The 15,908-nt window shown below is 39.0% G+C and overlaps 1 protein-coding gene and 1 pseudogene across 1 annotated transcript in view; one reads left to right on the forward strand and one right to left on the reverse strand.

Moving 5' to 3' along the window:
- Positions 1 to 15,908, reverse strand: part of BAZ1B (bromodomain adjacent to zinc finger domain 1B) — a 54,742-nt gene that overhangs the window by 16,421 nt on the left and 22,413 nt on the right. Inside the window, exons 7-12 of the mRNA XM_055410065.2 lie at positions 7,339 to 9,040; positions 5,038 to 5,176; positions 4,403 to 4,536; positions 2,662 to 2,767; positions 1,857 to 1,955; positions 707 to 884 (exon numbers count right to left, since the gene is read on the reverse strand). Of these exons, the coding sequence (XP_055266040.1) occupies positions 707 to 884; positions 1,857 to 1,955; positions 2,662 to 2,767; positions 4,403 to 4,536; positions 5,038 to 5,176; positions 7,339 to 9,040 (2,358 nt within the window). The remainder of the gene's footprint in view (positions 1 to 706; positions 885 to 1,856; positions 1,956 to 2,661; positions 2,768 to 4,402; positions 4,537 to 5,037; positions 5,177 to 7,338; positions 9,041 to 15,908) is intronic.
- On the forward strand, positions 13,174 to 14,592 carry LOC148773629 (large ribosomal subunit protein eL42-like; annotated as a pseudogene).

Genomic DNA, 15,908 nt, shown 5'->3' on the forward strand with positions numbered 1-15,908 from the left:
TTCTCCAGGCAAGAATACTGGAGTGGGTAGCCATGCCCTTCTCCAGGAGATCTTCCCAACCCAGGGATGGAACCGGGTCTCCTGCATTGCAGGCAGATTCTGTACCATCTGAGCCACCAGGGAAGCCCCATAGTAATAACTGATGGACAGTGTTTTCCAATCTTTTCTGCAGCTTTGATACCTAAACTTATCTAATGTGGGACACGGTGTCTCTTGAACTGGGTCACCTATAACACTTTAGGGTCCTTCTGAGCAGTAAGTGACAGAACAATAAATGTACCTTCACTGAAATTACCTATTTAACAGCTTGAGTGTTGCCCAACACAAGATTTACTCCACTGAGTTGATGAGGTTAGAGAATGGACAAAAGCAGGATACACAAACGTTTCCTACCTTAAAGCACAGGCATCACATGGGAATGGACAGGTTAAATAATGTTATGACTATGACTTCAGGACTAGTTTTCTTTCAACTTAACAGAAAAGCTCTTTTTTAATAAAGGTTCTGAGCCAATTATTAGATTTTTCTGGAAACCAGCAGATGATGAAAAGGGAAAAATATTATATGAACACAGAGACCTTAGGATTCCACATGTGTCTTTCAAAACAAACATATGATCCCTAGGGTCATCTAGGGAAGCCAAGAAGAGTATCAGGGAACAATTCCAAATTAACAGACTTCAAGGGTATTTTCCGGATGGTCTTACCCGAGCTTCGAATTCTGAGGTTTCTTCCACATAACCAAGTCCTCCCTTCTGTAACCTTGTTGCAACTTCAATGAGATCACTCCGAAGAAAGTTTAAAAGCTCCTGGTTGCCATCACAGGATTTTAGACCTAAATTTGGCTTCCGGGCCAGATGAATAGAATGAATAATGTCCTGGTACCTAGAAAAGTTGAGGGAAACGGAAGGAGGAATAAAGGAACTTAAAGAATGATCTACAGACTCCAGTGCCTTGAATGACATGTTTTATTTCTCCAAGACTGATTTATGATTTAATCTTTTTAGCTCTGCTTTTTAATAAGCTGTTTCTCACACAAATCTCAAGGTTCTTTTTCTTGACTCTTTTTAAAAACACACTGATTGTATTCTGCATATGGTAATTCCAGTATCTTGTGTGTTTCTTTACCTAGCTCTCATTCATGATACCTTATTTGTGTGGGTTTTAACTTTTTTTTTTTCACCATGAGTTTCTTGGAATTTTATCTTTGGAAATTCTTTTGAGGCCTGGTTTGAAGCTGTGCTCCTCCACAGAATGTTCATTTGTACACTCTCAATTCCCCCCATCCCTCATCCCCTGGCAACTACTAATCTATTTTCTGACTATAAATCTGCCTACTGTGGATGTCTCATATAAGTGAAATCACACACTACGTGGCCTTTTATGTCTGGCTTCTTTGACTAAGCATAACGTTCATCTATGTGGCAGCCTATTTCAGCACTTTGTTCCTTTTAATGGTTGAATTTATGCAAACACCACATTTTGTTTATTTAATCAGTTGATAAAACTGAGGCTGTTTTCATTTTCTGGCTATTTTGGATACTGGCAGAATACTTTTGAATACCAACCAATGTGGAACTGTGTTTACAAGGCTGCCTAACTACAATGAAACTCTCAGCCTGGTATGTGGCATGTTAGTGAATAACCCTGCTACCCTGTATACATGTTTTAATAGTATAATTTTCCAAATAATTATGAGGTGTCAAGAAAATACCAAACAACAAGAACATAAGAGGGTTACAGGCTTTTAAAATTTTACTTAAGCTTTCATGGCTAAACAAACCCCCCCCCACCCGCAAGGTATGTATAATATCCAGCGCAGAAGAGAAGACGTGAAGAGCAAGATGGAACCCTTACCTCTTCTCTAGTCTCTCTTTAAGCTGACTTTCTCTTATTCCCTGAGGGTGAAGGCAATTTAGCAACTCATCCAGTTCCTTCTGACTATCACATAAAAACCTGCAGGGGCCAAAAAAAACAACTTGTCAATTCTGTGGCGGGGGAGGGGGAATCAAACACTATGGTGGTGGGAGTGGGAAAGCAGAATTCCAACCTTGCTCAGAAGTAGAACAATTCACTGTTGCCCTAAGACCTAATGTTAACTTTATCCCAGGACACTGGAGCCAATGTTTCTGCTAAAATGTAATGAGACAAGTGTACAAATTCATGAAGTTCACTCTTATCCCTACCTCTTTAAAGAGTAAACTTATATCCAAAACCAAAGGTGAGCACAACCAAAGCAGCTGATGCAATCACAAAGTAGAAGGGACCCTCTCCAAAACCTAGTTCCCAGCTTAAAGCAGAAGAGGCACACAGGAAGATTCATGGCTGTATTTATAATTACTTATTCTTTAATAGAGATGAAAATCCTGCTCTATTCCCAAGCAGACTGAAAGGCATTTTCAATGCTATATAAGATCTATCACATAATATAGTTACATTACAACAGAAAAATAAATTCTAAACCTTAAAGCAAACAAATATATTCTTATTAAAAAAAAAATCAAGTCTGCTTTTAAAGCAATGAGTTTATATATCCAAGAAATCAGAGTCACATAAAATGCTCTCAATAGTGAATAACTAACTCACTGGTGTCATTGTATCAAATATTTTCTTAACACTGAAAACAAAAAAGAAACAGCAACCAGATGAATGCTCACGTTACCATAGATTCTGTCCTTGTTTGGGTATAGTGGTCTCGACAGCAATTTCTGTTGCTGGGCCGTGTTGCGTGTTCATGCTTACATTTTTGCCTAGGTTTGCTTTCTTACCTAAGAAAAACGTATACATTAGGCTGAACACAGCAAGTAACTCCACTCCTAGTTTTAAATCTAAGCAGTACACAGACGCTGCCTATTGAATATATCCACACGTACAACAGATGCTAATTTCTCTTAAACATGTTACAGACAGCACAGTATCTGAGATAGCTGCTCTCTAGACAGCTGAACAGTTGTACAGGTCAAAGTTTAAGAGTATCACAAGTTAGAATGGAGAGAGACGACTAAATATCTCAGAGCACATAAATAATCTGCTCCTGGTACATGACGATGTTTGGCACAAAGGCATCTGTGGTGAAGCAGACACAACTGAAATATATAAACGACTAAAAGTTTAGCCCTGGAAGTGGCTGCAAATGTCAAACAGGCTGAACCTTTTCGTAAACAAGCTCCTATACCCGAATATATGACATTACTAGATAGACCTGAAGCCAGTATTTGAGGCTTTACCTAATCCTACAATTGGTTCTCTCCCCTGCTCCCCTTCTCCCGCTTGAACCTGCACATCTTCCCTGCAACATTAACACGTAACCTTGTTGTGTCTTTTCCATCAGGGAGCTCTGAGGAAACCCTGCCACGCTGGAACTAGACAAGAGGAAGGAACAACATCCACCAGGATGCTCTAGAAGTGAAGAAATGTGGATGACAACCTCTTCTCAGGAGAAACCGTAACTGTGGGACTGGATTTCTAAAAATAGCCATTAATTTTCTGAGACACGTAATAAAACCAGTCCTTCATCTCACTGGAATCACTCTTGAGTCTGAAGATCCTCACTTCACATTTGCTGCTCTCACCTGTATATTGACAAAGTCTGCCAAACTAGATTTTTCTACTAAGAGCCACATTTGGACACACAACATAATTCAACATGAAAAATGCCTTAAATCTGAAGTTTAGGGATATACATTAATTTCATTATTTAACAATTTTGTGAGTTTAAAATCTGGATTATGAGTTTCTCTAAAATGAAGGAAAACACTTTTTAAGGAAAAATTTTCATTAGGTTATTATACAGTACAACTGGAAGGAAGCTTATGGATCATTTAATGCAACGGTTCTCAAAAGAAAGCCAGGCTGCCTCTTAGGGGACATTTGGCAGTATCTGGTGGCCTGTGGTTGTCACAAACGGCATCCAATGGGCAGAAGTCAGGGATGCTGCTAAACAACCTACAATGCATAGGACAACCTCCTGCTACAAAGAATTATCTGGCCCCAAACGTCAACAACAGTGACACTGAGAATATCTGATCTAACCATCTGGTATTTTTAAATTAAAAAAAATTTTTTAATTTCTTTCTTAGGAAAAAAAAGAATTACGTCAATCCCAGCCTCTGAAGTACCTACAAAGAAGACTCCCAAGGAACAAAGTTTGAAAACTACTTGTATAAATATAATATCCAAATATCCTAATACTCAAGTTTTTCATCTTTTCACACTATGGCTATATCAACACAAAGCTGGTAATCAAATGTTAAGTTCTTTTCCTTTTGCTAGGCATTTCACATCTTCCCACCTCACTCAAATAATTCTACCTAAGAAAATGATAAAAGAAATTTAGCAAGTGAAAAAAAGTGACAGAGGAAAGACAGTCTTGAGCAGGATAAACAACTAATAGATATACATACTCCGGGGACAGTAGTCCTCATCGGGAGAGTCTGTGTGGTCTTTCCGGTGATGGCTGAATCGGTAGTCAATGCTGTCATGGACCCAGCCTTTCTCAATGAACAAACCTGGAACTTCATCTGAGAAGAGCCAGTATCTACAAATCACAACCACATGTTAATATAATAATAAAACACCGTGAGCACAGGATAACTTCCTCGTTGAGCAAGATGATTACAGAATGTCACTCAACACTGGGCAAATACAAATTCTAAAGTAAGGCACAACATACTAAGATTTGGGGAATTTGAGACTCACTTCCTATCTATAATTTTTATAACTACTAATATTTCTCTGCTTTAGGTTCCACACGATGTATGCAGTGAAAATATCTTACCATTTTTAAAGACTTCTATTAGGATTACATTTCTCCTACCACCATAATTTAAGCTTCCTATCTGTCGAGTCTTCAAGGACAAGGTCATGTCTTATCTAACTTCATAACCCTAGCAGTTGGCACAATAAATATTCAAATAAATGTGCGATGAGCAATTCTGTGTCCAATATCCACGAACAGGGAACCTTGTCTAATCGTAATACTAACTAGCAACACTATAACAGCCCTAAGAGATGATAAAACTTGAATTTAATAACTTACCTGTTATGGTTTCGATCTGTACCAATTGGAGTCCTCCGCATGACTAGTTTTGCCTTGGCAATTCCTTCCTGGAAAGCCTTCTCAGCAGCTGCTTTGTGTTTTCGTATTCGTTCTTCTTCAGCTTCGCGTTCTAGTTTCACTGTTGAAGGTAAAAAGAAGCAATAATTCTAGTGAATCTTACAAATTTAAATAATGAGTGAAAAGTGCCTGGTATAAAGTAGATACTCATCAAACCCTCATTTCCTTCTCTTTAGTCTAACCTGCTGTTAAGAAATAACATGTAAGGCAGCAATTTCTATCTGGTCCTTCTATGGTCTTTGAATTTTGGTGACGTCTCAGCCATCAACTCAGTGAAAATCTGTTTTCTCCAGAACTTAATGTCTTATTAGTTTTATAATAAATCAATTTTATTTTATTGACAATTAACTTTAAATGTAACCTTAAAACAGTCCTTTAAATGTAACCTTTAAACAGTAGAATTAACTGAAACATTTTCTGACAGGACTAGCCACGGGGTCCTCAAAATGATCAGGCTGAAAAAGACCAGAATAATTATTTCAAACAGAGAAGGCACTGGCAAGCCACTCCAGTACTCTTGCCTGGAAAATCCCATGGATGGAGGAGCCTGGTAGGCTGCAGTACGTGGGGTCGCTAAGGGTCAGACACGACTGAGCAAGTTCACTTCCACTTTTCACTTTCACACATTGGAGAAGGAAATGGCAACCCACTCCAGTGTTGTCACCGGGAGAATCCCAGGGACGGGGGAGCCTGGTGGGCTTCCGTCTATGGGTCACACAGTCGGACACGACTGAAGTGATTTAGCAGCAACAGCAGTTATTTCAAAACAGAACGTATTTCAGTCCTGAGGAATTTAGGAAAAAGGAACTGGGAAAGCAAGAGCAGGGAAGCACTGGCAGACAATAGCAATTATTGCCTACTTAACACAATTCAGCAAGTTATTCAGCAAGTTAAAATTTTTTTAATCCATTTATTTGTGGTCATGCCCAAGTTTATTCCTAAGTTTATTTATTCTTTCTTTATTCTAAAGAAAGAAGACCAGGAATTTTGCCTTTTAAGTTTTTCCACAGCTGTCACAAATTTTGATACTGTACATAAAGGGTACTGCTATTTACAATGCCAGAGATTTTACTGCTCTACTGATTATAATACCTACAATGTAGCAAGAAACTGGAAAATGCATCAGTCTAGAGATGTTACTTTAAAAAATTAAGACAAATTTCATCTATTTAAAACCAATACAGGGAAATTCCTAGGAGGTGCAGCAGTTAGGACTTGGCGCTTTCACTGCCATGGGCCCTAGGTATATACACCCACGAAAAATGAAAACATATGCTCCCAAAAAACTTGTAAAGCAATGCCTGTAGCCAGAAGAGTAAAACAAAACAAATTTCCATCAAATGATAAACGGAAAAACAAAATGTGGCATATCCGAATAGTGGAACAATATTTAACCATAAAAAGGAATTAAGTGTTGAAACATGCTACAACCTGAACCTCGAAACCAGTTAAGCGAAAGAAGCCAGTCACAAGAGATCACATATACAACTCCACTGATATGATGTAACAGAACAGGCAAATGAGAGATGTAGCCATGGAAGCTGACTGCTTAGGACTGGGGGGGATGGGATCATGATAACCAAAGGGCATGAGATATTTTTTTGAGGTGATGAAAGTGTTCTAAAATTGACTGTGATTGTGATAAAGACTACACATATCTGTGAATATATTAAAACAATGAACTATACAATAAACATGGATGAGATGTATAGTGTCTGAATTATTTTTTAATAAAGCTGTTGTTTTTTTTTTTAAAGTTCAGACTTAACAGTGCTAGAAAGCCCCCGGTTTTTATTTCCTTACATCTTAAGAAAGGAAAGATTAATATCTGAGGTGGCGACCAAGCTGAGGGCTTCAAATACCTTGTCATTCAATTGTTACAGCAATCTTGAGCATATGAGGATAAGCAACTTGCTCAAAGAACTATACAGCTAAGTCAGAGGCGGGATTTAAACCCAGGTTGGCCCATTCCAAGGCTGTATGTTGTTCCAGCACGTCTCTTTGTGGATTTGGTCCTTCACTAGAGCCAGAAAAGATGCCACCATCACACTAATCCAAGTCAAACTATGCCTGTCAACCAGAATGCCTGGTTGAACACTCCTGCTGGACTCATACACGTGTAGGAGGATCTGGGTTATCACACACAGAAATAACTGAACAGCTGTGACACACGAAGACACTACCATGACACCTTAGTGAGCTCCGTCTTTCCGCAGATCTTACCTTTCATTTCTCTCTCCTGAATCTCTCGCTCCTTCTTGGCCTGAATGGCAAGCAGTCGTCTGCTCTTCACAGCACTGATCATGTCTTCAGCTTCCATATCTACTTGGGGCTCAAACTTCATGACTTCTTTTTTCCTGTCAGCTTTGCCTAGCCCATTCTCCTCTTTTCCATTTTCTTTATTCCGGGCTTCCATTTCTTTCCGTTTCTGTTTCTCTGCTCTCTTCTTATCATTTTCTTCCTTCAACACAGCAAGCCGTTCCTTCCATAACTCTGCAGACATCTGCTGCCTGGTTTCCATGTGGTCCTGCACGGAATATGTCATGAGAATCCGGTGGCAAAGGGCTGTCAGGATCTGCAGTTTCTCTTCTGATGTGAGTTCAAAAAATTCAGAGGTCTCCAGCTTTTCTAGGAACTCATCTTGGACCTCATTGTCCTCAAATGATGCAGAGTCTTTATTGTCATCTGCGTCTGAGCCCTCGCTCTCTTCCTGAACATCAGATTTGCGCAAGCAGAGCCGAACCAGCTCTGACACAGAATGCAGGGTCAGAGGGATTTCCGACAGCTTCATTCCCAGCTCACCATAGTCTTCTGCTATTTCGTCTTGTAACAAGGTCTGCAGGAGGATGACCAACACTCTATTCAAATATAAAAAGCCACCCTTCTCTGCGCTCAAGGCTTCCATGAGGGACACAGCAGTGATGGGATACTGGGCATCTGGTAGGAGTAACCCGGAGTAACAGCTCAAGAACTCCACCACCATGGCCACGTCCCCAAAGAGCGTGTTGGGCAGCCCCTCGGGAGTGTCTACCAATTTAAATGTCGGAAGGGTTTTGCCAGTTAACTCCTGGTCCTCGTACCGCTTCTGTTTCTCTAGTCTCTCCAGCATTTCCTTCTCCCTCCGCTCCTTGGCTTTCTCCTTCAACTTCTCCTTCAGCTCCTCTCGTTTCTTTTTCAGATATTCTTTGCGCTGCTCTTCGGACATAGAAGCCCACCTCTTTTTGTGCTCTAGAAGCTCGAAGCGTTTTTGAACAATACTCCGCAGTTCTTCCGGGAGACGTGCTCTGTCTTCGCTGGAGAGGAGGCGAGCTGTCTTGGAGATCACGCAGGACAGAGCGCTCTTCTTGTCCTCCCTGTCTTTGTTTTCCTTGTAGTAGGCGATGAGGTGCAGGGCGGCGGGAGGCAGGTGTTTATGAGGCTTGCTAGAGGACCTGGGGGTGCCCCCGGAATTCCGCGGGGCTCGAGTCACCTTCTGAGTGCCTTTGGCCATGTCCAACAAAGTCATCTGCTTCATTTTGGTTTTAGTGGTCTTCAGCCCCTTCTTGGGCGATTTTGAATTCCCTGTGGATTTCTGTCCATTCAAGATGCCTTTGCCTCTGCCCTTGGCTTTCAAAGGTTTGTCACCGTGCTTCCCCGACTTCTTGCCAGGTGGGCCTTTCTTAGGAATGTGAAAGTTGGCATGTAGCTTGTTGGGCGACATCATCTTCATCACTTCCTCCAGATGCTCCTCCGGAGATTTGGAATTCTTTGAGTTCTTCACTTTGAGTGGAGAGTCACTCAGGGATTTCTTCAGGTGCACGTGACACCATAGCTTAGGATTCAGTGGTGAACTGAGAGAAGAGTTGTCTGTCTTGGATTTCTTTGAGGGCTTCCTGTCTGGAGATCCAGTATTCTTCCTCTTAGTAGATGGGTTGAGAGTCATATACTAGAATTTAAGAACAGAAGCAAAATTAATTTTAAAACCTAATTTAAAGAAATATTATTTAAGCATCCTAAAGGCCCTCTTCCCATCCACTCAGGTAAAGCTACATATTCATTCTCTTCACGGACACTCTGTCCCTGAGAAAACAAAGCCATGAATGTTAGCTAATATTTTATTTAGCCTTATCAACACAAAATTCTCCTGACACTGAGACTTAAAAATCTATACTCCAGGATGTCCCTGGAGGTCCAGTGGTTAAGACTCCATGCTTCCACTGCAGGGACACAGGTTGGACCCCTGGTCAGGGAACTAAGATCCCACATGCCATGCCACACGGCCAAAAAAAAACCAACCTATAATATTAGGCATTTCTGGTATGAGACTACTTCCTTACATATAGATTTTGAGTCTTTAAACACCTTAAAGAAATCTGTGAACTCTTTCCCCAGAAACATACAAAAGTCATGTACATAATTTCAGAGGCCATGGGACCTAGATTAAGGACATCTGATCTGGATAATGGCAATATCTGAGAAATTTTAAAATTTACTGCTCGAGACAGATTTGGATTTTTATCCTTTGAACTTCTGTTACAACTGGTGGTATTCTGTGCTTAGGATGAGAGAAAGTACACCATTTAAGTATTTTTGTTTAAATTCAGAAGCATATTTCCTTATTAAGAGTATCAGTAAGCATATTAACAACAGAACACTGCTCATAAATAGGAAGCCCTCCTGATCCTGGCCTTCTGGTTCCCCACACCTCAAGAACCCATTTCCATGAATTCATTATTAACTACAAGAAGTCTGATAAGTTTTCAACCTCATACAATTCTCTCCTTGATTATCCTCTCACATCTTTCAAATTCACTCCCTTTAGCACCCCAACTCCACAATCCTTCAATCCCAGCAGTACCATTAATTCATTAACTCTATCACATTTTTAACAATCTCACTTGTACACCCTTTACCCAGATTAAATTCCAGTCAGTCATTCCAATCAACCTTGCATAAATCTACAGTTCCCTTGCTCTATTATATCTAGTTAGTCCTAGCCTGCATATCAGAGAAGGCAATGGCAAGCCACTCCAGTGCTCTTGCCTAGAAAATCCCATGGATGGAGGAGCCTGGTAGGCTACAGTCCATGGGATCGCTATGAGTCGGACATGACTGAGCGACTTCACTTTCCCTTTTCACTTTCACACATTGGAGAAGGAAATGGCAACCCACTCCAGTGCTCTTGCCTGGAGAATCCCAGGGACAGGGGAGCCTGGTCGGCTGCCGTCTATGGGGTCGCACAGAGTCGGACATGACTGAAGTGACTTAGCAGCAGCAGCCTGCATATGTTCAGCTTAAACATGACTAGAATAAAAGACACAAGGACAGCGTGTGGACTTACTTGAGATCTCCACCTTATCCCAATCATACAGAATTCCTTAATAGGTTAGAACCCAGTCAACCTGTCATGATACCACTGTTTCTATTTGAGTGTTTATTAGAACAAAAACATTGTTGATTTCGATGCTTTGAAAGGATATAATTACAGAGAGAAAAGCCTGGCAGTTAAAATAAACTACATGAAATAATAACCAAGCAATGAAAAAGTACCATCAATTCAAAAAAAATAGGAAGACTAGATAACCCCTAGAATACTTGATTTCTATTACCAAAAGCAGTTAGGCACACAGAAGGCACTCAGACACAGAAGAGTGTAACTTCAAGTTTCTGCCTTTAAAGGACTAACTTGTAAAGAAGCAGGCTGGAGGCAGTGGAGAAGACAGACTAGGGGGAAGTGAGACTATAGGCAAGGAAACCACTGGAGACCATCAAATATGAAATTAGGACCCTTTAAAAGCCCACAGGGAAATGGTGAAGTAAGTCTCAGTGGTCATACAGAACACTTATGCTCTTGTTAGGAGTAAAGAAAACAGGCAGAGTAAAATTTAATAATGCCAAATAAGATTTAAACATCAAGGATATATGATCATCAGAGAAACAAACTCACAGAACCTAAGTCGCAGAAGAGATAGAAATACTGTCTGTAATGAATGAGTGGGCTATACTTAAGCAATCTTTCTGGCTAAGTTCTCTAATTTTAAAGGCCAATCTACCCTTTAAGAACTATAAGCAATTGCAGGTTACCATTCCCCTAGCAGGCTGTTTTTGTTCCTTGACCAAAACTGGACATTATGTTCCTAATTATCTTCAGTATGGGCTGATAAAAAGGTTTCATAGTTTATAGAATATATACATTATCTGTGACTCAGGGCACATTTTCCCTAGAGGCAAGAATTTCCCAGTTCTAGTTCCCCAGAACTCGTATTTCAAAATGTTAAAAAGAATAAGCAAAAGTAACTTATGTAAGAGTCCATCCTTCTTGTGGATGGAATAGCAACAAAACTTCAAAGAAAACAATATTTCAGAGACCACCCTACAAATCACAGACTAAGGCCCAAAATTACCCTGGCAGGAATGAAAGATAAATACGTGCTTTCCAAAAGTTAATCATTCAGCTAGACTTGGAAAAATCTTCAGAGTATAGACACAACAGACTTATGCTTTTTCTAATGTGCAGGATAACAGATTATCTCTAAAGTCATTCCAAAAATTTATCACTAAAAAGAAGATGAGTATTAGACTTCATTTTTACCATTTTTAATAGATATCTTGTAATAGGATCTATTATAATTGGGCCACTTTTTAATTTACTGATAATGTGTCTATTTTAAAAGTCACTCAAGCATAAATTTAGCATAAATTTCTTCTACTTAGAAGCACTGTATTACACAGAAATGATTACGCATTAGAGCTGGGATGATGGCTTAGCCATGAGATGGTCCAGCAGCCCATTTTTATTTATAAGGTGTGTTTCTTTGCCAAGCCACACCATATATATATATATATTTTTTATTTTTCTTAAAAATGAAAGAAATTAACTCACCCAACCCCCTCCCAAAAGGCCGGCTCCCCGCGTGAGCAGTCCTTCAGTAACTGGATCATCTCAGCATAGGGCATGCTGGGCAGCCACAGCCAGTGGGAGCCGGCATGGCTGGGCTCAGGGGGAATCTGAAAAAGTATAAAACCACGTATGTGCTAAGGGTCTACCCTGTCCCCCATTCAGCATAGTAATCTACCAGAACAGTGCACAGAGAGGGAGAAAAGAATGGGCACCTGGGTTAGCAGTATTACAGCTTTTCTGGCAAAGGCCCTTCTGAACTGATAAACAGGAAAAAATTATTTATGTCTCAGGAACACAAGAGGCTATACAATTCCATAATTGTGTCTACAATTCCACACTTGTTCCCTGTCACCTGGAACAAACCACCACCACAAATAAGGAAATCTAATAAGATAAAAGTGAATAAACATATTTATAGCAGTTCATTCAGATGCTAAATTTAACTTAATAGTTAGCAGTAAGAACCTCGAATTAGAAAACTTTGGCAATCTATATTCTGATTCTTATTTCACTCTTCTCATTTGCCCAAGGAACCATGTTAGGAGTTTCAAGATAATATTCATAGAGTGGGCTCCTCTTGATCTCCAGATGCTTTTATCGGCAAATGTGTGAAATGAATTACTATAAAATAGTTTTAAGTGTTCTGAAAATCACTTTACTTTTTTAAAGTACTTCAGTTCTAGTCTCTAATTCATAACCAAACTTCACAAACCAAAATTTATTCAAAGAAAAATTTTAGAACTATTAACACTTACTTGAAATTACAGTTATTAGGAAAGAGAAGAAATATCTTTTAAAAAACGTACAATAATTAAGTTTCATTAGTAATGAGACAAAATTACACCACATGCCTTCTAATATGATTCACTGAGAAGAATACAACAAACAATTTCGTGGTATTTCTAAGCAAGAGGATATAAACTCAAGTTGAGGAGCATTTTGCAAAATAATTGACTTGTAATCTTTCAAATGTCAAGGTTTTTAAAAGACAAAGGAAAACTGAGATTAGAGAAGACTACAGAGACATAACAGGTAAAGGTAATACATGATACTACATTAAATCCTACTTGGGCCAAGACAAAATCTGTTTGGCTAAAAGGATGTTATTGGGACAATTAGCAAAATCGGAGTTAAAGCTGTGGCTCACTTCTTCCCACACCGACAGAATTCTCGCAGACATGGTGACCATCCCTAAAACCTGTTGGACTTTCTATAGTCAGTGCCACAAGCACCAGCCCACAAAGAGACACAGTCCAAAGAAGCGCAAGGAGTCTCTCTATTCTCCAGGGAAAGAAGAGTTATGACAGGAAGCAGAATGGCTATGGTGGACAGACTAAGCTGGTTTTCCAGAGAAAGGCTAAAACCACAAAGAAGATTCTGCAGAGGCTTGAATGCACTGAACCCAACTGCAGATCTAAGAGAACGCTGGCTATTAAGAGATACATGAATTTTGAGATGGAAGGACGTAAGAAGAGAAAGATCCAAAGTGATTCAGTTCTAGGCTTCTTATTTTATTATGAAAATAATAAAATCTTGAGATTATGGTCACTTAAAAGAAAAAACTCTAGATCAGGTAACAGTATTGCTTTGATGTTAATTTCTTGATTTTGGTAATTGTACTATAGTTATTAATAGAAAATATTCTTGTCTTTAAGGAAATACATATTCAAGTATTTTGCAAAATGGCATCCTATTTTATAACCTACTACCAATGGCTCAGAAAAAAATGTGTGTGAAGAGAAAAAAAATAAATGTGGTAAATATTAATATATTCGAGGAATCTACTTGAAGCATACACAGAAATTCTTTGTAGTATATATCAGTTTTTCTGCATGAAAGTATTTCAAAATAAAATGTTTTATAAATATACTAAGAATCATATTAAACCAATCCAAATTATTTTAGGACTCCAAATGTCTTAAAAAGTATTATTTTCCTGTTGCTGTCTCTATCTGAATGCTTCCCTACTAGGATATACCAGTTCAAAATAAGAGTTCAAAACAATGGACAGGGAATTCCCTAGCAGTCCACTGGTTAGGACTCTGTGTTGCCACTTCAGGGGGTGCGGGTTCGATCCCTGATCATGGAACTAAGATCATGCATCCTGCATGCTGTGAGGCAAGAAAAAAAAGAAATTATGGACAGACTAACAAAACACTACAGCGGCAATGTATTACAAGAGGGAAATGAGCTGAGATGGCTGATTTATTATCCAAGTGCCTTATAAATCATTCCTCCAAGTCATCAGGCCTACAAAATGTTTTCCCTAAACTCAACTGTCAGCTTCATTTTCCTCAACGAACAGAACTACTTAAAGAAATGAATTCACTAGCCACGTACATATCATACCTGTGCTAAACATCATAGGATCTAAGATGAGTAAAACAGTTCTTAATCTCAAGTAATTTATGTTCTAAGCTTTACAAGACCACAAACACATGTCTATTACGTATCAGGGTCAGCTCAGATAACACTGAAAAACTCTACTTTTCTAAATACTTTTTCCTCTCCCCGACTGAGAATCTCCCGTCAGTCCTTCCCTAGCACTATCACTCACACCTTGCTTCCTCTCCCCAGACCTTCTCTCTCGAGAGTAGTTGTATTCAGCAGCCACCCAAAACATTAAATTCTACTAAACCAAAGACAAAAACATTTTTAACCTATTGCTTTTGGTTCTGACTTTAATGTAGGTGTTACTGAAACAAGCACAAACCCATTGCCTTTGTGATAGATCACAAGTGATCAACTTTAATTCTCCATGAATTATTTTAAATTTCCTTTGTATCAGGAAAGAATCCAAAGCACTCTTTCATGGTCTACTTATCTGTGCCTTAAGTATATTCTGTCTTAGCTGTGATGCCAAAAATTTTTTTAAGACAGCTGATTTTATAAAAAGGAAAAACATATATAAACTCGAAAAAGAAAAATCAGTGAAATATCAAATAGTATTGGGGAATAAGAAATTGTTCTTTAGGGACACAAAATACATAATAAGATAAGTATATGCTCTTAATTTATAGACTGGTTATCTTACATTTCTCTATCCCATTTCTCTAAGTAGAATCACTGTCTTCTTACGGCAGTTTAGTCTAAACAAGCTTGTACTCCCTAGTCTCCATCTGAATTATTGCCAAATTTCATTAAGTTAATATTTTAAGCCCTCATTAGAAAATTTCACAATAGCCAATTTCTTCAGAAATTGCTTTTCAACAGATAAATTCCTGGAATTCTAAGTCTCTGGCTCCTACAATAAGTGTGGATCAGTTTTTTTGTTCTAATAAAACCCAGAGACCTTTTATCAATAAATAGTCTTTCTCTCATGTTATTCATATTATTTGAATCACTAAGCTAAAATACATAAACAACAACTGTAAAATTTTAAAAGAGGAAAATATTTAACGACTTAAAAGATTCAAGAGTCTTAAAACTCATTTAGAGATGATTTTATATAGAATTCTTTATCTTTGCTTGATCACGCTGGCCTAGAATAAGAAAACATGGTAATGCTAAACCATGGTTGGAGGTCTTTTCCAAGGTTTGAAAAAATATACGTATTTCTCAATATACTTTTGCTAGCGATATCAACATAAGATAATTAACATAATTTAGCTGTATGACTCAGAGGAGGAAATGGCAACCCACTCCAGTGCTCTTGCCTGGAGAATCCCAGGGACGGGGGAGCCTGGTGGGCTGCCGTCTATAGAGTCACACAGAGTCGGACATGACTGAAGCGACTTAGCAGCAGTAGCAGCAGCAGCAGCAGCTGTATGATTCACCTGTAAGATATCCTTCAGTTCAGTTCAGTTCAGTTCAGTTGCTCAGTCGTGTCCGACTCTCCATGACCCCATGAATCACAGCACGTCAGGCCTCCCTGTCCATCACCAACTCCCGGAGTTCACTCAAACTCATGTCC

Source organism: Moschus berezovskii, chromosome 27, assembly GCF_049115385.1.
Source record: "Moschus berezovskii isolate FMDL1 chromosome 27, NW_MosBer_1.0, whole genome shotgun sequence".
NCBI lineage: Eukaryota > Metazoa > Chordata > Mammalia > Artiodactyla > Moschidae > Moschus > Moschus berezovskii.